Source organism: Protopterus annectens, chromosome 10.part0 (genome assembly GCF_019279795.1).
Source record: "Protopterus annectens isolate FY-2018-M chromosome 10.part0, PAN1.0, whole genome shotgun sequence".
NCBI classification, from domain to species: domain Eukaryota; kingdom Metazoa; phylum Chordata; order Ceratodontiformes; family Protopteridae; genus Protopterus; species Protopterus annectens.
The window spans coordinates 743,055,789-743,078,256 of record NC_056744.1 but is presented as its reverse complement, the minus strand read 5'-3'; the positions used below and the strand labels follow the sequence as shown (position 1 = coordinate 743,078,256).

At 42.1% G+C, this 22,468-nt stretch overlaps 1 protein-coding gene across 1 annotated transcript in view; it reads right to left on the bottom strand.

Annotated features, from left to right (window-relative positions):
- RAVER2 (ribonucleoprotein, PTB binding 2) overlaps nt 1-22,468 on the bottom strand; it is a 2,410,893-nt gene that overhangs the window by 176,267 nt on the left and 2,212,158 nt on the right. The window contains exons 12-14 of the mRNA XM_044085561.1: nt 6,083-6,172; nt 5,397-5,495; nt 5,175-5,306 (exon numbers count right to left, since the gene is read on the bottom strand). Coding sequence (XP_043941496.1) covers nt 5,175-5,306; nt 5,397-5,495; nt 6,083-6,172 — 321 coding nt within the window. The remainder of the gene's footprint in view (nt 1-5,174; nt 5,307-5,396; nt 5,496-6,082; nt 6,173-22,468) is intronic.

The following is a 22,468-nucleotide window of genomic DNA, read 5'->3' as shown; positions in this document are numbered from 1 at the left end:
CACATTTGGTAATCATGGAATGTGTGCAGGGAAAGGAATGAACAGGACAGAAATGAACTTCATTTAGTCAGATCTTTATAATCTGGAACTGTGTGTTTGGCAGTTGGCTTAGAGGATTTAGAAGCTATTAATGAGCTCTTTCCTGTGACTCAGTGGTGCAAGGTTCAATTCTCTTATCCTCCATTGCCTAACTGTGTGACTCTGAGTAAGTCACTTAGCCAGATAACACTCCCAGGTTGACTCTGAAAAGCTTCACTGACATCACTTCTCTACCTTGAAAAACAAATAAAATTTCACTGATAAACCTGCAGACCACCTGCTCATTAAAGAGCTTTAGTATTAGGCTATTGATGTGGCAGTTTGCAGGAACATCACCCTAGCTGAACGGGATAATAATGCATTTTTTCATTAAGTTTAAGACCATGCCTTTGGCACCAGTCATTAGTCTGAGTAAGACCTTTTTGCAGGATGTTGACATTGCTAGGGGTTTCAATGACCACTCCCAGTTTGCAGTCATCAGCAAACTTTGTCAGCCACAGTCCTTTAGTTTTAGCCTGTACTTCTGAGAAGTAGATTCCAAATAATAGGGATCCCAGAACCGATCCCTGTGGAACATCACTGGTTACGGGTCTGCTGTAGGAGGTAGATTCTCCTATTATGACCGCATGAGTTCTATCAATGAGACAGTTTGCAACTCACCTGACAATACATGGGTTGATACCCAGTCTTTCTCCCTTTTTAATTTCTCCAAGTCTTTTGGGTTTCTAATACCACTATGGGAATGGACCCCATTCCTAGGTCAACGTATGATTAAAGTTCATGAAATTAGTATTGTTTCAATCTTTGATGTCAGCCAGAAGTGCTCTTCACAGCACCCGCAATACACCCAGTAATGACTCCTTCTGCAATTCGTAAGGAGTTACATGTATTGGTAGCATATCTAAATAAGACTGTAGATTCTTTTTATAAGATCCGTTGCTCTTACTACTATTGGAATGATCTGGGTATCTTTCTTCTTCATCTCTACCTGCAAATCCCCATATATTATGATTCTGTGTCTCTCTGTATGCAAGACACTGTAGTCACGGAGTGTAATGACTTCAATGATCAACGCTACTTTTGTCTTCTTTTCACGGACCACTACATCTGGTTTTCTTGCATCCGTACTTTGAACTGTTGGGTAATGGGTGATCCCAAGTAATGTAGACTACATTATTTTCTATGATGCTTTGTGGCTCATATTTCCAGTGTTTTTCAGCCACTTCAGTACCATAATGTTTGTACAATCCCCAGGGCAACAGTCTTGCCACATTATTATGCTTTTCAGTATACAATCTGTCTGCCATTAGTATGTCACAACCAGCAATGAGGTGTGCAACTGTTTTCAATTCTGTTTTACAAAACCTACATTGGTCTGTTTCTCCCACATGTTCAATGGACTTTAAAAAACAGCGCGTATGTAGCCCACTATTTTGGGCCACCAACATTAACCTTTCATCTTTTGGTTTGAATTCGCCTCTCCTTAACCATTCCTGTGTTCCGTCCTGATCAACATGAGGTTCTTCCAAAAGTTTTCTATACTTGCAACTATACTTATGCATTTTCCACATTTTTTCTCATCTGGTCCTTCACCTTATATTTTTTCTTTTGTTTTTAGGCACATTCAGTTGCTGCCTGATTTTTATCTAATACTGGTTTGATTTCCATTCCTGCTTGACACCGATATGCTTCTGCTAGACTAAGCAGGAAAGTAATCTTAGATTTATTCTTCTCATGTTTCAAAACTTTCACTACATTTGGATCTTGTGAGGTCAGCAGATATGTGTGCAGTCCCATGATTGCAGATCTATACATGTAATCAATTTCAAGGAGGCCCATACCTCCTTCAGACTGGGGAATATATAATCTTGGTATGCACTGATTTTTATAAATCATTTGGTGAGCATGAAGCATCCTTATTGTTTTTCTGTCTAATCTAGCAAACAAGTTTTGGGGCCAGTCAATCACTCTAAAACTGTAAGTTAGGGCAGGAAGGCAAAATTGGTTTATAGCTTGAATTTTTTTCCTAGATGTCAACACTGTTTCAAGATTAATTTTAATCTTCCAAAATATTCTTTACTAAGTGTTATTTATTTTATTTTATTTTATTTTATTTTACATTTATTGGCCAGGATAGCCCAATTGAATACTTGCCCATTTTCAGCGGAGGCCTGGGGAGAAAAGCTCCAAGGTAGAACATACATTAAAAATCACAAAATGATTACAAGTTACACACAGTTTATAGGCTCCAGTTGAGCAAGCATGTGATATAATCATACATTTTTAAACCAGTGTTGACACATTGACTAGGCCATTTAACATGATTACACTTACACACACTCACATTTGTTCGTGTTTTACTGTTGATCCTTCATCAATTTCCCAAATATGTATACACTCCTTCTTGCTCAAGTTCTTTTATATCACCTTCTTGTCCCAAACTGATGTTTTCTTGGTGCTGAAGTTTTTCTGCTTTAAAGGTTGCTTTTGATTTTACTAAGACCAAATGAAATTATTATATCAACTGAAAAAGTTTTGACTACTTGCAGTTGCGCTTTCAGTTCATCTGATGAACTATAGTTTTAAATCATCAACAAAGAGAAGATGTAAGGTCTTTACACTTTGTTTTATAGGAGCCAAATTATAGCCATGGCCTAATATGTTAAGCAGATAGCTTAAAGGGTTACAGGCAAGACAGAATAGCATTGGTGACACGAGTCACCTTGGAATATCCCCCCTTTGAATTTTTATCCCTGGAATAATAATTTGTCTTTTATCATGGCTTAATTGCAAAGTAGTCTGCCACTGTTTCATGGCCACTGTAATGTAGCTGATCAGTGCAGGTTGTATCTTATACATTTTTAAGCACACCTTTATCCATGAATGTGGGATACTATCAAATGCTTTTTTGTAATCAATGCATGTCATACTTAGATTCTTCCCCTTTTTACAGTTCTCCATTATGACTTTATTTAGCAACAGATGATCCTTTGTTCCATATGATTTTTTTTTATTACCCTTTTGTTCTTTTGCCTTGATCAAATGTTCTTCTAAATGACTATAAACTCTGTCGGCATCAATTCCGGTACATAGTTTATAAATCGTCAGATGGCAAGTTATAATCTATAATTTTTTTAGGATAACGTGACACCCAGCTGGGTGAGTTTATCAATGATGCCTAAGTGGTGGATTGTGTCAAAGGCCTTAGCTAAGTCAAGGTAGGCCATATGCACAGATTTGCTCTCGTCTAGGGCTTTGGTGACTGTCTCGAAAAAGTACACCAAGTTGGACAAGCATGATCTCCACTTGACAAAGGCAAACTAGGTAGTGTCAAGCATTTGGAGATTTCCTGCATCTTTGTTAATAAGGTCCATGATGGCTTGTTCCATGTTCTTGCAGATCAGTCTGATCAGGCTAATGGGTCTATAGTTCCTGGGGTCCATGGATGCACCCCCTTTATGCAAAGGAATGTTAGCTGTTTTCCATTCCACAGGGAGGAAGCCAGTGCTTAGGCTGTGATTGAAAAGCATGCTAAATAGTGATGCTAACTCCTGTTTTAACCCAAGTAGAACACACGCTGGGATGTTGTCTGGTTCCATACAGGCTGCAGTTTTGGCCTTGGAGAGGGCATTTAAGACCTGCCCCTTGGAGATACTGGGTGATACTAGGCAAGAATGACAAAATTAGCTCAGTTTGTACCAAAATACATGGTCACTTTTCAATTTTACAGAATGAAAATGTGTTATTCTCAAACATTTACTGATGAAAATCAACAGATTAGCACTTTGATCAGTGACACTTCCAACATTATAAATCTGACAATGGCAAGTCAAAAACAAAGCAGACACTTAGAAGAACTTCTAAGAAGCTTCATACTCTTTGAAATAAACAAGGTTTAAAACCTAAAGGGTAACAGTCTAGAAAGCAACACTACAATCCTAGAAATGAACTATGTCAGTACCATTTCATCAATTAATTTATTTATATTGACATAACATTTTAAATCCAGTAGTACAGGCAGGATTCCACCTCACAATTTTCCTTCCATCAATGCATGGGAAGCTTAGTTCCTATTGACCAGTAATCCTGGGACTATTTCTTCTTTTTGTCTGTCATAATCAACAGCACTGACATCACTTCATTAACAGTTTTACATTTCTACAGTCCTACAGCTTAAATTAATCAGTGACAAGAGAATTATCCCAAGACAGTCTTACCTATTCACAGAGTCCCTCTTATAATGCAATGCCATAGACATTAGCTCTTAGATCATATTATTTTCCATACTTTTCTGATAAATCTGCATTGTATTAATATGCTCTGAGTTGTTGCTTGTGAATATATGCATTGTATTAATATGCTCTGAGGTGTTGCTCGTGAATATATGCATACTCTTTGTTTAGCTGGAGCTCACCGCTTGAGTTCAGATATTCATATTATTGTTAAACTGTTGCTGTGATTATCCCTGGAATAGGTGGCTACATTCATTTTATATCCTGCCTTTTGTCTTCCTATTGGGTAGCTTGAGTTCTTTGCTGTTCTCCATAAAGTTCAGTGGACATTTTGCACTGCATATGTATGACTATTCGTTTTTGGTTTCTTTCTTCAATAAATATTTTTATTATTAAAAATCCCTTGCATGATTGTCAGTTATAATTATGAAACCCAACAATATGACATGTTTCCTGACTTTAGCAATATCAGTGGTTGCTTTTTTTGCAATCAATCAATAAATAAATAAATAAATACAGATTTTAAAACAAAATAAAATAAGAAAAGCAACAAATGCTAGTAAAAGACTACTTAAAGCTTAAAGAGTAAACTCCTTTTCATAGTGGTTAGTTGTCAGAAACTGTATTAACTGGGTATGGTAAATAAGAACCTGGTTTGTTCCCAGTTCTTAATATGTCATAATTTACAAAGGCACTCTGGTAAACTTTAATCAAATAAGAAAAAAAATAAATCAGTATATGTAGCTCACCTATAGAAAAACAAAGCAAAACAACCAAGTGTATCAGTGAATCACTTTTTCCTAGTCATGTAGTTCAATACTTTCACCAGTAGGTGGCTGTATAGCACTAACACACGTGCACCATTTGTTTGATTGGTTGGACTGCTATATCTGTTTTACATACCTTACTTGATGCATTCTGTTGGAGACTTGACTGAGAACTTCCAGTCTGGTATGATGCTGGGATACCAGTATAACATGAAGAAAATGCTTGTATATAAGTGTTATAGTCTCTGTAGGCTGTGACAGCAGATGTCTAAATTCAAAACACAATTCACAATTTATTATTTTGCAGGCATAAGGCATGTCAGCTCTTAAAGAATGAACTATTCAAAGGTGCTCTTACTTGGTTATAATAAGCCTCACCAGGAGGAGGAGGTGGTGGTGGTGGTGGAGGAGGAGGAGGAGGGGGAAGAGGAAGGGCTGTCTGTGCAAAATTGAGTCCCTGCAGGAAAGATAATTTGTTTTTAACATTTACAACAATTCAGCATTATTATAAACATCAAAGAAAAAAATATTTAGTTTGTATTACAGCACCGTTAAGAATATTACATCAAACTTAACCAACCTAACTCTGTAATTTGCTTTGCAACAGTTCTTCAGGTTACTAACTTTATCCATTAAAACTAGTATTAGCAATATTATGCTATCAAACTGGCCAAGTTTGTTCCCTTACAGCTTCCCAACTGTATGAGAAAGTTCCACAATTAATGGTCCAGCAAATGTCCATGTGTACTGTTCTACTGGTTTCTTTTTTCATTCTATTTCTATGTTACCCAGTAAAACAATGTCACATGATTTGTCATACACAGGTGAAAGACAGCATTGGTCCAGTATTCAACAACTCTTGAATTGCACATGGTACTCTGGCAGCATTGCAGCAAATTTAATGACCACGCTCATCCACTCATGTGACTTTTTTTCTTATTAACATTCCTGAAGAACAAAGCTTATTTGGTGCTGTGTTCCTTGAAGTATGAATAGCAGCAGTGTTAGTGTGCTGTTATGTTAGCTGACAATTTTTACTTTTACCTCAGGATGTGTAGTTTTATATTCTCCATCTGCTGACTCACAGGAAGTGGACATGTGTGCATATTGCTGGTACCAGTGCTGAACTGCATCCTATCAATGGTAAAACAAAAGAAAATGAACCTTCTTTACATAAATCATATTTAATGCAGAATGACTTACTTTAATAAGGAGTCTTGTCAACAACTGTTTATATATGTGTACATAAAGAGAGAGAACCATAACATCTAATGATGCATTAAGTATCATAACGGCTATCTCCTTTACACCACAACATAAATTCAGGCTTTACCCATCCATTTCAACAACCTTGTAAAATGACACGGCTTTCATATACATATTTAAAAATACATGTGCTAGTATAACAACATTCTGAGGTTTTGCAGTGCACTCAATAATTTAAAAGATTAGTGCAAAACCCATGTCACCTCACAGCAAGAGGTTCTCCGGTTCGATCCTCAGCTGGGGTGCTTTCAGTGCAGAGCCTGCATGTCCTCCCTGTGGTCATGTGGGTTTCCTTTGGGTACTCCGGTTTCCTCCCACATTCCAAACACATGCTGTAGGTGGATTGGACAATCTAAATTGGCCCTAGGTTTGAGTGTGTGTGTGTGCCTTCTGTGGAAGGTAGGGCGCCGGGCTGGCAACTCGGCACTGTAAAACTCCACTGCTAATCATGAACAGACAGGTGATCCGCTGTGGTGACCCCTAACCTGGAAAAGCTGAAAGAAGAAGAAGTGAAAAACCCATAAGTCACTGTATCTCACACACTTCATCCCAAAGAACGAGTCCTTTACAGATATGCTAACCTTTTTAGTTGCACAAACTGATAAATGTACAGAAAGCATCAAGCAAAGTTGAGCCACTGTGATAAGAAACCACCACATTACTTGGGTATAACTGTAGATGTACATTTTGTCTGAGGCAAGAAATGTTGTCAAACAATATTGAGCAACAGTCACTGTCAACAGATGCTAGAAATAGATCTCACAAACTCCCAGTGCCACTACAAAAGATCTAGATTAAATCTGGGGAGGAATATACAACCACAGCAAGGAATAAGATAAGAAAAGAATACTGGGCAGTCTAGAGAGAGAAATGATACCAGCAATATCACAGCCACTGGCAGTCTTACATGCAATGACAAGCCAGATGAGAAGCAAGTTTCTGCAATGCAAGCTACAGATGAGTGTAAGGTGGGAGGTGATCAAGTATTTTCCCCGTATTCTCTCACAGAGTCATAGGTATATACTAGGCTAACAGCCACCAGGCCCTTAAAAGCCTAGTTATGCAACCCAACCCGATTGCATCCCCTTGTAATATGTGCATCTTAATTGGCGGTGATAGTTGTTAGGAGGGGTATGTTAGGAGTTTCCTGAAAAGTTATGTGGGTGGGGTACGATGTGTTAGTTAGGGAATGTTTACTGTCGGCCTCTATCTATAAGAGACAAGGGGGCCAGCCATGGAATAAACTTATGATTATCCACCTAATGTTAGTTAGGGAAAGTTTACTGTTAGCCTCTATCTAAAAGGGGCATGGAGGGCATCCCAAGGATGAATTTTTGATTTCCCATCCAGTGGCCAAGGTTATGTTTGAAAAGGGTTAGGGATGGACTGTGCTTTACATGGATGGGGGAGCCTATTCCAGAACATGGGGATCCTTTGAGATATATCTCTCTTGCCAGCATGTTCTATTTATGTTGCAAGCAAAGTTCAAATCTTTGGATCTAGTGTTTCTGGTACAGTTCCTTTTGTGGATGTGCAAAAGCTCCATCGGGGCTGGATCTAAGGATGCATTATATGCCAAACACAGATCACCTCTGAAGATCCTGTATGAGACTGACTACAGAGACAGGGCTCTAAGGCAATCTGTACAAGACAATGTGTTAATACCCTGGATTGTCTTAGTTAGGAACATCTGTGGGCATTTCAACTGTTACATATGCCTAGTCAGGTACATGCAAAAGGGGGCATTGTACTCAATGATGGGTATGATAAAGGCTGAACAGAGTGGTACTATAACTTTCTTGGACCTGGATGCCATACTCTTACTTATAAGTTGGGCAACAGTGAATGATTTTCTTATTACATTGGCTATGTGTTGGTCAAAGGCCAGATTACTGTGTATATATGTTCTCAGATCTCTAACTCCCGGGTTAACTCATAGAGATATCTTATCAATGGAGCAATTTGCCTGGGTAGACATTTTCCCAAAAGACACTATAATGCACTACTTTGCACTGAGTTTTAATCCATTGCTTTGGCATCAGTCATTTGCCTGCATTCAACCCTCTTGCAGGATATTAGTATCTTGGGGGAATTTATGATAGCTACAGTTTGCGATCCTCTGGCAGTTGTGAGGGGAGGCAACAATATCTATGTCTGGGCATCCCCATTTCCTTGTTATCATGCTGAAGACCTATGGATTTAGTTTCCACTCATGAGGGTCCATGAGGTTTCTGCTTAGTTCGTCTGCCAGAGTATTTTTCTTTCCTGGCAGGAATTGTGCCTGCAGATGTACTTGATAGGTCAGTGCTGTGTTCCACAAAGTCATGGCTTGCCTGCAGAGGGGGTAGGAATGGGGGTAGGAATGTGTGCCCCCTTGCTTGTTTATGTACCACATAACTGTAGTATTGTCTGTCTTTAGTAATAGTTGTCCTGGATGTAGTAGATCCTTGAAGGCTGTCAGGGCATTCTGTAGCTAGCATCTCTTTTTGATTGATGTGAAGATGCATTTGGTCCATGGGCCACGTGCCCTGAATACATTTTCCTGCCATGTGTGCCCCCCAGGCATAATCCGATGCATCTGTTGTTAGTGTTTGCCTGGCTGTGGGTAAAGTGAAAGGCTGTCCCTTGTTGTGGCGACAGGCCAGTGCCCACCATCGAAACTCCTATTGCAGGCAGGGAATAAGAGTTATTATTGTTTCCAGGCTGTGGCAATGTTGAGTCCAAACACTTTTTAGATACCATTGTAGCTTCCTCATATGCTGTCTTGCATATGGAATTAGCAGGATGCAGGATGCCATGAAGCCCAAAGCCTGCAGAATTTTTCTTGCAGGTAGCTGGGTCTTTGTTGCCATCATTTGAAAGTAATGAGTCAGTTGCCTTTGCTTGTCTGGCGTGAGATAAGCCATCTGGGCAGTTGTATTTAAGCTTGCACCTGGGAATATTATCTCTTGAGAGGGCACGAGTTTTGATTTCTTTTCGTTTACTGTGTACCCTAGGCAAATTAGTAATCTTTTTACAAATGCCAGATGCTTTAGTAGAATGTTCTTGCTCTCTGCTTGAATAAGGCAGTCATCCAAGTGGGGATATATTTGAATTCCTTTTTGTCTGCAAAATGCAATTACTGGTGGCAGGCATTTTGTGAAGACCCTGGGCACAGTAGATAAGCCAAAGGGCAGTGCAGAGAATTGGTAATGCATTGAGCCAGCTATGAATCTGAGGTATCTTTTGCAAGATTGTCTGATTGGGACATGCAGGTATGGCTCTTTGAGGTCCAAAGTAACTGGCCAAGCCTTCTTGCCCAGCATGGGTAGAAGTTGCTGCAGTGTCAACATTTTGAATTTTGGAACATCCAGGAAAGTATTTAGAATTGACAGGTCCAGTATTGGTCTCCAGGCTTTGTCCTTTCTGGGTACCAGGAAAAGTCTTGAGTAAAATCCTTGCCCCTGTTCTTGTTGTGGTACTTTTTGAATAGCTCTCATGTCCATGAGAGCAGAAATTTGTTTTTGTGCCTCTGCCCATTGATTTTGTGGCAGGTCTGGCATACATTTTAACCTTGGTAGGGCATGAAAGTGGAACCTGTAACCCTGAGAAACAATATTCAGTACCCATTTGTCCTGGGTGATCATGTGCCAAGTTTGTGAGAAAAGTGCTAGTTTCCCCCCTAAGGGTGCTGCCAAAAGGTAAGTGCTTGGCATTTGTAGAGGGAAGTCATTGGGACTGTTTCCTATAAGGTTGTGATTTGTCTTCTCCACCTTTGGGGGCTGAAGCACCCCATTGCTTAGGTATGTATGAGCCTTGGGGCTGAGATCTGCCTCTTGGGCATCTGTATCTGCCTCTTTGTGGCCTGTCTGATACTGGAAAGGACCAATTTTTTGAAGGCCAGTTCCTGCTAAATCTAGGTGGCTGAACCTGTAAGAAATCCTTTACTGTCTGCATTGATTTTGCTTTATCCTCCATTTTCTTTAACACCTCTTCTGCCTTAACACCAAACAAAGTATCATGCTGTAATGGAGCATCCAATAATTTTGCTTTAACAGGATCAGGTAAACTTTGTTCTTGTAACCAAGCATGCCTTCGAATGACAGAACCTGTAACTGCGGCTCTGCAAGAATCCTCTAATGAATCAAAACCACATTGCAGAGTATGCTTTCCCACTTGTTCAGCTACATGCAATAAATCCTGCATTTCCTTATTGTCAGGACATTCTGAGCTTGTAAGCATTTTCTGTTTTAGCAAATACATTAGGTATTGTTGACATTTAAGCATGTGAAACTGTCAGTTTAAAGCCCTTACAGCTAAAGTAGCAGAGGTGTAAACTTTTTCCCCCCATCTATCCAGAGCTCCAGAATCCCTATCAGAGGGAACAGGGTTTTTTGCAGTGGAAGCCTTGACCCCTTTGGGGCCCTGAGAAATTGTTTCTGGGTCAGCAGCAGGGTTTTTATAAAGAAATTTATGAGAGTCTGGGACCCTGCAGTACCTACCTGGCTTGACAGGTGCAGGGGGTGAAGAATCAAGAGACAGACTGGATTCAGAAAAAACATCATCGACATTATCTAGCACAGGGGGGATAGCAAGGAGCCTGTGCTGAGGCTTTAAAAGAAAGTCTCTGAGACTTTTCTTGGATTCTGAATAATCCTGGCTCTCCCAATGGAAATGCTCCCTCATGGTGTGCAAGGTTTCCCAAAAAGAGTAATCCTCAGGAGGAGAGGCTGAAGGGATAGATTCTTCAGTGTCAGAGTCCTCATAGGGAGGAAGAGAATATCCCTGTTCAGAAGAGGAATCAGAGGAAATAGAAACCTGGTCAGAGGAGTCATAGTCAGGGTCTTGCCTAGGCCTTTTACCTGGATGGGGATGGGAACCCCTGATCAAAGTAATTAGGTCCTCGGCCATTTTAAGCATCTGTTTCTTTGGCATGGATGACTGTCCAGGAGAATGCTGTACTTCTTTCTTTGTCTTTAATGGTGTTTTAGATTTCACCTTGGTTACTGAAGTGGACTTGATAGCAAGCTGTGTAGGTCTGAAAACAACCTCAGACGCCGATGCCTGCTCAGCGGCTCTGGATCCATCTGAGGGAATAGTTTCCATAGGCCCAATACCTTGAGTTTCCAGAGGCCTAGTTGTCTCCACATGGGAGTTGGGGGGGCCTGTGGCTCTGAGGTAGCGGGTGTCAGGGGCTGCGAAAGTGCCTCACTGAGAACCGGCGAACCGGCGACTGGCTTAGAAGAGGCTTTGTCATCGGTTTTGGACCTCAGATGCCTGTCCTTTTCTTTGTCTTTGCGTTTTTTATGAATTCCGGTCATCGGTTGTTCTGACGGCATTATGTAGTTAAACCTTTGGCCAAAGTAATGTAAAGCAAAATAAAACCGATGCTTAATAGTGCTTTGGTTGAATCTAGCACAAAACCAACAACTAGCAATGTTGAGATCAGGGCCTAGGCAAGGAATACAGTAAGAGTGAAAATCCTTATGAGGTATTTGCTTCCCACAAGAAATACAATTGTTAACTTTTACTGACATCGGTCTGGAGCAAGAAAAAGTTTCCCCAACAGGGTACTTAGCTTTATTGAAGACTTCGGTTCTGAAATTCAGTTTAGAAAATCTCAGGAGTCGGCCGACCGGCACTTGCGAACTGCTTTTGCTTCAGGTACCGAGCAGCAAGAAAGACTGAAGAAAATGGCGTCGGCTGCATCTTATATACCCCTGGTGCACTGACGTCAGAAAAGAGGCAACAGCAACCAACGCCGGACCAGGACTTTGGAATTCAGGCCGACTGCGGGTAGCCTGACAGCAAGATAACCCAAGTGTAATGACTGCAACAGTGAAACACGATGAACATCAGTAAAGTTCTCATTTTGCACTGTACATCGATCTCCATTCACAAGGTTCGATATTTCAGCACTTCAATCCTCTGGTCTTCCATGATCAGAGTTTTGATGTTCTGAAATTTCGAACCTTCATATATATATATATATATATATATATATATATATATATATACACACACACACACACACACACACACACACACACACACACACACACACACACACACACACACACACACAGCAAAACTTGGAGGGAGACAGAGAGAGAGAGAGAGAGAGGACAGAAAAAAGACTTGTCCATCTACCTACTTAATTGAATAAACTACTTGACACTAAAGGGAGGGTATCAGAAATAGAATCTCCTAGATCTGTTAGCTAATCTGATTTTATCTGGACTAATCCTTTGTACTCTGTTTCCTGCTAGTCTTGTCAACCTCTGGGTCACAGATGGGATACCAGATCTGACTCGAGCTTTCTGGATTACCTCTGTTTTGTGCCCTCTTATATTAATGGGGGCATGACCAAGTACAAAAACACAAGAATTTATTAAAATCATCACAACCACGTGAGTGCTTACAAAGTGTATTTAACATATTCATTGTGTATCTGACATAATTGTGCTTATAAATTCCATTCTTCAACCGCCTATTAGTTTTTCCTACATATAAGGAATCACATGCAAAGAAGGCTACCATGTACACCAATAATTCAGATTATTGTACAACAGTATTTCTTGCTGCACCCAGTTCCTTGCACATACCTTTTTTAGAGAGGGACTCACATGTACTATATGCAGACATAAACACACTTCATGCTGGTCACGCTAACCATTTGAAATGTTGGCACCTGCTACAGTGAGTCCTGAAACATGGAAGCTGAATGGCTGAAAAAGCATACTTAGATATACTAATTTCAAGGTGGCTTTTTCTTGGATTATTCCCTTTTCTCTGATGTATGGCAATCTTGTAGTTAGCATATATACATTTGGAGGTCGTAGAGTGCAGGGGGGCTTGCCCCTTGCAAAAAAGAAGTTTAGAGGACATGGAAATTCACTCTTTGTGTGTATTTTCAAACTTTTTTTTTTGGCATGTCACCACTCAGCATTTCATGTGCCAACATATCAATAGAGAGGCATGCATCACATACAAAAATTTTCTCGTATTAATTAATGGTAACTACAATTATTTTTTTTTCCAATTTGACAAAGTGAACATAACATGTTGGACATAGCAGGGAAATACATACAAAAGCATCAGGGGCAGGAAAACAGCTTCAACATGCAAACTTTTTCCTAACAAATAAATGAGACTTACAAAGTTACTTTGTTTAAAAGAGCACTGCTTATTGTACATGATCACCCACAGAACTCCATGGCTACTAAGATATGCAGAAAAACACATCATGACAGGGAAAATTAACTTTATTCATACTAGATTCAAAATTCTTCTTCCTTTCTTTTCAATAAAACACAAATGGGAAACTATAAACTAAGTAGCTACATAAATGGAGATATTTTGTACGATTTTCACTTCCTCGACTGTCACCAGTCACCTGCTCACACCACCATGAACAACCACCTATATCACTAAAGTGCTGCTTTCTAAGGAAAACAAGGACACTAGTAAAACGTAAAGGATTCATGCCTGGGAACTTGGCCATGGTTATGTATCTGTCCAAACACTGACCTCATCTCTGAAATGCAAAAGCTCTTTCGTCTGACTTTAGATAATGAAATAAAGTGACTATGCCCGGGATTCAGCAAACTCTGCATGGAGTGCAGGAATAGTGCAAGAGCTGCTACAGGCAATATGGCCGATGAACGATCCAGGAACGAGCTCCCGGGACATGCACGAATGCTCCTACACTATTCCTGCACGGACACCACTGCTATATGCTAATTACCCCATTTGGTGGTGAAAACCAAGCAAATGAGATGAATTAGCAATCTAGGAAACAGGCAGGCATCTATGCAGGAATAGTGTAACCTGCAGAAACGTATTCAGTTACTAACTGAATAAATTTCTGCAAATTACAAAACGGTGGCATGACAGTGCCAAAGAAAGCATGTATTCAATGTAGTATGCATGCCAATGGCCAAATATATGGCTATTGGCATGGGATAGTTGCAAAATTATAAAAAAATAACTTTTATTATTTTTTTTGGCCAATGTCGGCTGTTTAAGCATAGGGCAGCAGTGTGCAAATGGGATCGGGCCGAAAATATGACAAAAAGTTGGAAATAAACTTTTAAACCAAAATCAGCATTTTGCCATGATAGTCAATAGCATGCATAAGACAACAATACCAGAGAATAGTGGTTGCTAAGGAGGAAGGCTCATTGTGAGTGTGATAACTATGAATTAGCATTCTGTTTTATGCAAATGAGGGGACTGATACTGAATTACAAAATTCCTCTCAGTGTTAGCTTGCACCCAACCGTGTAATATGCAGCAACACCATGGTATAAGTATAAGAGGTAAATGACCTCATAAGGGGGAGTGTCATGCATGCTGTAAGCTTACTGGAGCTCTGTGGCCCATTTTTGCCCTTAGCTAAGCACAGCTAAGGAAGGGGGTTTGTCTGAGGCTGCCTAGTGTGTGCGCCGTGCATTGGGTTTTAAACAAGTAAAAAAATAAAAACACAGGAAATAGCAGCTCTGTTCACATCTGAGCACTGGGTATGAGTGGCATGCCTCGGGGTTTAAACGGGAAGGCAATGGGAAGGGAAAACAGCAGTAGGGAGTCAATCAAGGAGAACCAGCATAGCTGGCAGTGAAATGTATCAGAATCAGCCAATTACACAGGCAGCAGCGCAGCCCACCACACTACAATAAACTATGCAAACACCTTTCACTCTGGTTTTTCCCACAAACTCTATACCACCGGTGTACACAGACGGGGAAGTTTTACCTGACAAAACTACCAAAATGATAGGGGCTGCTGTTGCTCTCATGCATCAATATGTGGAAGAGACTGAGGGTGGTGAGGATGTGAATGCTGACGACCAACCCACAGTGAGGAGGAGAAGAGTGTATGGACCCAGGGTAACCTACTAGGGGCTACATGAGCTGGAGGTAGTGTAGAGATATCAGGTGGACAGGGACATTCTACAGCAAATTGTTGAGCTGTGCTGGCCACGCCTCACACACAAAACCAACAGAGGGGAACCCATCCCAGTGGATACCAAGGTATGTGTAGGTTTAAGAATACTAGCCACAGGTACCTTCCAAAGGCCAGCTGGGGATATCATGGGGATCTCACAGGCATCAGCATCCAGGGTACACCACCAGTTCCTGTATGCCGTGTCACCACATGCTGGTGAGCACATATATTTCCTCAACACCTGTGAGGCACTGACCAGCAATATGTATCTCTTCCACCAAATAGAATACCCGGAGGTAGTGGGTGCTACAGACTGCGTGCACATACACATCAAAGCACCACCCGGTGAGCGGGGTAGGGTCTACATAAACGGCAAGGGCTTCCCCTCCATCAACTGCCAGGTTGTGTGCGATGCCCAGGGCATTATCTTGAATGTGTGTGCTGGCAGCCCTGGAAGTTATCATGACTCCCAGATCTGGTGTATGACACAGTTGCACCAGACATTTGCCAGTGGAGACATCCCATATGGCCACCTAGTGGGGGATGCTGGTTATGCACTGGAATCATGGCTGATGACAGCCATCAGAAATGCGCAAACACCCGAACAAGAACTCCATAACGAGGCACACGTACAAACCAGAATCATAACAGAGCATGTGTTTGGGATGCTCAAGTCACATTTCCGTTGCCTGGACATATCCGGTGGAGCCTTGCAGTACTCTCCAGCTACATGTACACAAATGTTCATTGTATGTGCCATGCTAAACAATATGATCCTGTGGAAACAGCTGCAGCAGGAACAGCAAGAGGCAAGGCTACACAGCCCCCCACCATTGCCAAGTTCATCACAGACACAGAAGGACTCAGAGGAGGAACAACCTGACCCTGCCCATGTAGGCAGAAGAAGGCATGCCCGGTATGCCCAGGCTTTGGCAAAGAGGCAATGCATAGCACATATACTGACACAGTAGGGACCCAGGGAATGACACCTCTCTCTGACTCATACTGACATGGTAGGGACCCAGGGAATGACACCTCTCCCTAACTCGCACATACAGTAAAAAGGATGCCAAACATGACACTGCCTGTGCTTTACCATGTATAGGGAGTGTACTATGTGCATCTGACATAGTCAGACCTCCAGCACCGTCCTCAATACTGGCACAGCCACAAGGTAAGTCACTCTTCCTATCAATTGCTGAGTGGAGTAGTATGTTCTGCTAGTTGTATCTATGGTATGGATGTGAGCATGCAAGGGAATTGGGTGGCTGAATGGGATGGCAGCAGATAGTGGACACCTATATGGGCAGCATGAAATCCATAACAAATACTGGTGTCAACACAGTAGGCAGTACTAGACAAGGTGACAAATCCCACTGCAGTACATATGGTGGCCCAAGTGTGTGTCACAGGACACAAACATGCATGTCAGTGAGGCTTACATACCCAACACTAGCCTCAGCCAGCAGGACAGGTGTAGATGACCATAAAGAAAGCCTGTGCTAAGGCCTCCAATTGATGGCAATGGTGAACAGCCCCCTCCAGACCCACACAGATACACTACAACAGGTCAGGCAGTTGTATGATAGTTCTGAAGGGTAAGAAGTCTCAAACTGAAATGTAGGTCAATAAAACCTAAGATGTGAACTCTACTGATATGCCTCCAGTCTGCATGATAGATCAGAATACAAAGCAAAATGGAAGCCAAAAGAGTACCTGAAATACCAGTGCAGTCATAGCAAATGTTTACAGTTGTCAGGTGTGCCCCCCCCCCCACACACACAATCCTATGTAGAAATGCAGTAACATGTATGTGTGGGTTTAATAACAGTGGAGCACAGATTACCTGGCCCAATTTACAGGACAAATTGTTGCATGTGTACAATATGCAGGGGGTCCATGTTTTAGGTTGTTGTGTGTTCAATATTGTCTGGAAGTGGTCAGCATGTAGGCATGGAGGGTTGTGTCTCGGTGGCCTATGGCCAGTACTGTTGATGACAGGGCCATGTTCTGACAACTGCAGTGCCAACCACAATGCATCTCAGCAATACCCATGTCAGCAGTCATCTATACTCACTGTACAGATGTCAATATCTGTCACTGTCTGAAAGATGGACATGCCATGAATGTGGGCCCAGACATACAGACAGTACACAGGTGGAAGTACCCTAGACACAGTACATAAAATGTAACTGTCAACTGCACACACCTTTGGAATTGTACATATAGGTTAGCAGCACATTAGTTGTCTGTGTAGTATGGAATACTGATGTAGTCTGGCCAATCAGTGGCACACCAGAAAAAGCACAGTTATGAAGTAATAAGAGACTGCCCATGTTCCGCACAAGGCAGTATAAGGGGAATATCCCACATATATCTGTGAGTCAGCAGACAGAAGCTTCCATATCACACATGCACTCAGCTCACCCCACCATCAGCCACAGGTTGATCACAGGTCATATCTCTGCTGTTGGGAATGAGTACAGTATGACCCCCTCACTTCTGTATGGGAATACCCACAGAATGCAGCATGCTGAAGAAGTGTACCATGCAGGTGTGTCCCTAGTTGTAAGCCGCACCCTGCCAGCATCCAGACCAATGGATTAATATGGACAGGAACTATTGCCATTAACACCTCGCACACTTACCCTGTCACCCAAGGGGAATCCAGTGGCTCACAGCCTGGGAATGTGGGAGTGACAGAATGCACTATCCTGCTACAGATGGCCTGCATCACTACCAAATTTCCTACAGTCCTATGTCAAAGGCCTGTGCCTCACCCGTACTGCCAATGTATATTACCTCATGGGGTGCCAACTAACAACATAACACAGTCAACAGAACATAAATGCAAGACCATGTTGACAAATCCCAGTAGCATGCCTACCATGTCCTACTGCATGTACTGTGGACCAACCCCTAAATACCTCTGGGATGAAGGGACGACTATAGGGATACTTCTCAGATATCGCTCGCATAATGTTAGGATTAGGACAGAATAACAGAGTGGGGGGTGTAGAAGCATGGACGTCATGGAGTGTGCGAAGTCTGAAACTTTAATGTGTGCCATAACTACCCCTGCCTGCAAACCCAGTAAGGGGTGGCTACAAACCTGCTTGAAAAATACAATGTGAAGGGGAATTGATCAGATATATGACCCCTGCCTCTGGGTAACCTGAGTGAATCTGTACAGCTGAGAGATATGACCACAGCAGGATATGGCCATTCTGTCACTTCGATATATGTACTAGCAGGGGATCCTCAGCCACCACAGTACCAATGTGCTGGACCATTTACACAGAGCCATCAGCGAGTGTCTGCAGATACCCCTCCAGAATGGTATGACTGTGCAAGAATATGTAGGCTGCAGACCACAATACGGGACACAGCTTAATTCATCTTGTTTCCCAGGAAATAACTGTTAGCAAATAAGTATATCTGTCAGTAGTTGATGACATAATACATCACAGTGTAAAACAGTACACATGTCTGAATATCCCTGCTAACACCAACCATGTAACACAAACAGCACAGACACAATAATTACAGTATCCCACTATCTGTCACCCATTGTGACTCCATAATGTCAACCTATCTACAAATATCCTGCAGAAACAGGTTGCTAGCTGTAGGTGTAGAACACCAAATCCTGGAATGGAGTACAACCTACCTGGAATGGATTCACACACTCAATACAGAAGGTCATACTGGGCATGCTCCTACACTTAGAGAAATGAAGCCCATGTCTGACAACACAGTGGACTATACATATCACACTGTACACCATTCATGCTTTGCACACACATTGGATAGGAATACACACACATATAAAAGGTCAACACTCTATAATATGTCAAACATACACACACACAGATGTGGGGAAGAGAGAAACAGACAGTGACAGAGAGATTTCCATCATGAGGCCTGTCCCACCCACCACACATCCAATTGGTCAATATCACATGATGTGCTGATGTCAATCACTGTAGACATTGCTTTTGGTAGCCCTCAGCCCTATAGTGTATGTGGTGCTTCTGATAACTGTGTGACACAACAGTATAAATCAGTATTCATCTAGCATTTGTATACCCAGTCCTGTCAAAAGTAAAGTTGTGTGTGACTGAGTGTGTGTGTGTGTGTGTGTGTGTGTGTGTGTGTGTGTGTGTGTGTGTGTGTGTGTGTGTGTGTGTGTGTGTGTGTGTGTGTGTACAGAGGAATGGTTTACGGCTCATTCACACACTGCACTTCCCATTGCCCATGTTAGCACTTCTGCTGATGTCAGTCACCTTGAAACAACCCTCTGGCTCAGTCTTGGCCCTGTAAGCTGCATGGAGCTTGTAATATGTGTGTAATACTGTAGTGTAGAAAACTAGTGGGTAGGAGTTGTAATCTCAAACATGGAAACTGTGTGTGTGTGTGTGTGTGTGTGTGTGTGCGTGTGTGTGCGTGTGTGTGTGTGTGTGTGTGTGTGTGTGTCTGTGTGTGTCTGTGTGTGTCTGTGTGTGTGTGTGTGTGTGTGTGTGTGTGTGTGTGTGTGTGTGTGTGTGTGTGTGTGGAGATGAATGATTTTGAGGCCATTCAAAGTCACTACACCTCCCATTGCCCTACTTTACCAAGCCTGCTGATGTTAGTCACCTTGAAATAACCATTTGGACAAGTGCTAGCCCCATAAGCTCTGTGGCACTTGCGATAACTGCATAATGCTATAGTGTAGCATACTAATTAGGTAGGAGTTCTAATCCCTGAGATGGCAACGGTGAAACTCTGTGTGTGTCTGTGTGTGTGTGTGTGTGTGTGTGTGTGTGTGTGTGTGTGTGTGTGTGTGTATGTATGTGGAGAATAATGATTTTGAGGCCATTCCCAGTCACTACACCTCCAGCATATAAGCTCTGTGGTGCTTGCGATAACTGCGTAATACTATAGTGTAGCATACTAGTTAGGTAGGAATTCTAATCCAAGACATGGAAACTGTGTGAGAGAGTGTGTGTCTTTGATGATACCTGATTTTATGGACATTCACACTTACTACTCTCCACTTACCCCTTCTTTAGCACTGCTGCTGATGTTAGTCATCTTCAAAGATAGCTGTGGAGAGCTCTCCACTAGGTGAGCTCCATGGCGTGTGCCATAAATGTGGAACAATGTAGTAGCAGTAACTACACAGGTATGGGTTTGAATCTCATCTGTGGCAAGTGTTTGTGTGTGTACATATGTATGTCTGTACCTTAAAGATTTTGGCCCCATTTACACCCAGTACACATCTCAGAGCCTGACTTTAGCAGTCCTGCAGATATCATCCACCTTAGAAGTACATGTTGCCAACTATAAACCATGTCAAGTCAGTGGTGCATGTTGTAAATGCGTAACCTAATGGTCCGTAAAGATTGTTAGATAGAGGTTTGAACAAATGTAAATGAGTTTGTAGGGTAAATTTATTTTTGGGATCTCTCACCCACTACATCACCCAATGCCAGAATTTACAAGGGCTGGTGATGTTCCTCACCTTAGAAGTACTTTGGGACAACATCCATCCTATAAGCTCTGTGGCTCATGCAATAAAGAGGTACACTATAATAGCAATACATAGGTAGGAGTTTGAATCTCAGTACTGGCAAGTGTGTGTGTGTGTGTGTGTGTGTGTGTGTGTGTGTGTGTGTGTGTGTGTGTGTGTGTGTGTGTGAGTCATCAGTATCCTGTGGGGAGGTTGCTGTGCTTGTGTAATAACAGGATCCATTGTGGGGTGGGTTTTGCTAAATTATTATGTTGAGGACCTAGTATATGTCACAATGTCCATCTTACAAGGACAACAGATGTCAAACACCAGAGAGGTTGGTATAGACAATCCATAGCCCTATATGTGACATTATGGATTGGTGAACAATATAGGCAACTCTTCTATTACTCAGAGAACACTCTCCACCCACATCTCATACACAAATGCACTCGGCTAGGCAACGACCACTATATTGGTAGTTCCCTGCATATTGCCTCACAGATAGTAACCACGGTGCGATTGCAGTGGACTACATGCCTGTTGACCACAACAGTGCCACTGACATCAGAAAGTACTTTGATTTGTTACATCTCCTGACTGACTGTGTGTTATCTAGCAAGTAAAAGGACATGGCACCCTGTTCCATCCCCGCAGTAGACAAATAAATACTTACAACGGCCCTTTTGCTATGTTCCCCACTGGACACCTGAAGCACCTGTACAGTCTACAAACGTAACCCACAAAGGGAATACTATGCCTTATACACATGCCCTGTATGGACAGATGCCACTAACTCCACTGAATACCTGTATCATGCTGTCAATGTAGGTGCAAGCACTACCTCAGTTACATAGCCAGGTCTCACCAAATGAGGTCAGGAATGCTACATCAGAAGATAACAATCTGTCCACACAACATACCTCAGAGACCTCAAGTACACTTCTACACATCAAAGAACATGCATGTGGAATGTGCACAACCCAGACACTGTCCATGTTATGGAATATGGATCACATACATGGGAAGCAGTGCACATCACTGGCCACTCACAGTAGTAACCCAGATGAGTGGATGGTGAATACAATACCCACTCCTGGGTACCACTCCAGGGACTACACCCCTGAGACACACTGGAGACTATTGTCATGTGGCCTGATGCCAAGGTATTCCCTTTGCCTAGCCTTGTACAGCCTTCAGGCCCATTCACCTACTACACACCTGTGAAGCAATGAACCTATGCATCCTAGTACTGGCAAGTGTGTGTGTGTGTGTGTGTGTGTGTGTGTGTGTATTTGTGTGCGTGTGTGTGTGTGTGTGTGTGTGTGTGTGTGTGTGTGTGTGTGTGTGTGTGTGCGTGTGTGGAGATGAATGATTTTGAAGACATTCACACTCACTACACCTCCCATTGCCCTACTTTAGCACGTCTGCTGATGCCATTCACCTTGAAATAACCCTTTGGCCATGTTTCATCCATATAAGCTCTGTGGTGCTTATGATAACTGCGTAATAGTGTAGTGTAGCAAACTAGTTAGGTAGAAGTCCTAATCCTGATCCTGCCAACTGTGATAATGTGTGTGTATCTCTGAGAGGGTGTGTGTGCATCTTTGTTGACACCTGATTTTGTGGACATTCACACTTACTACACTTCCCTTACCCCTCCTTTAGCACTGTTGCTGTCACTCACCTTCAAAGATACCTTTGGGCAGCTCTCCAAAATGTAAGATTCGTGGCGCGTGCAGTAACTG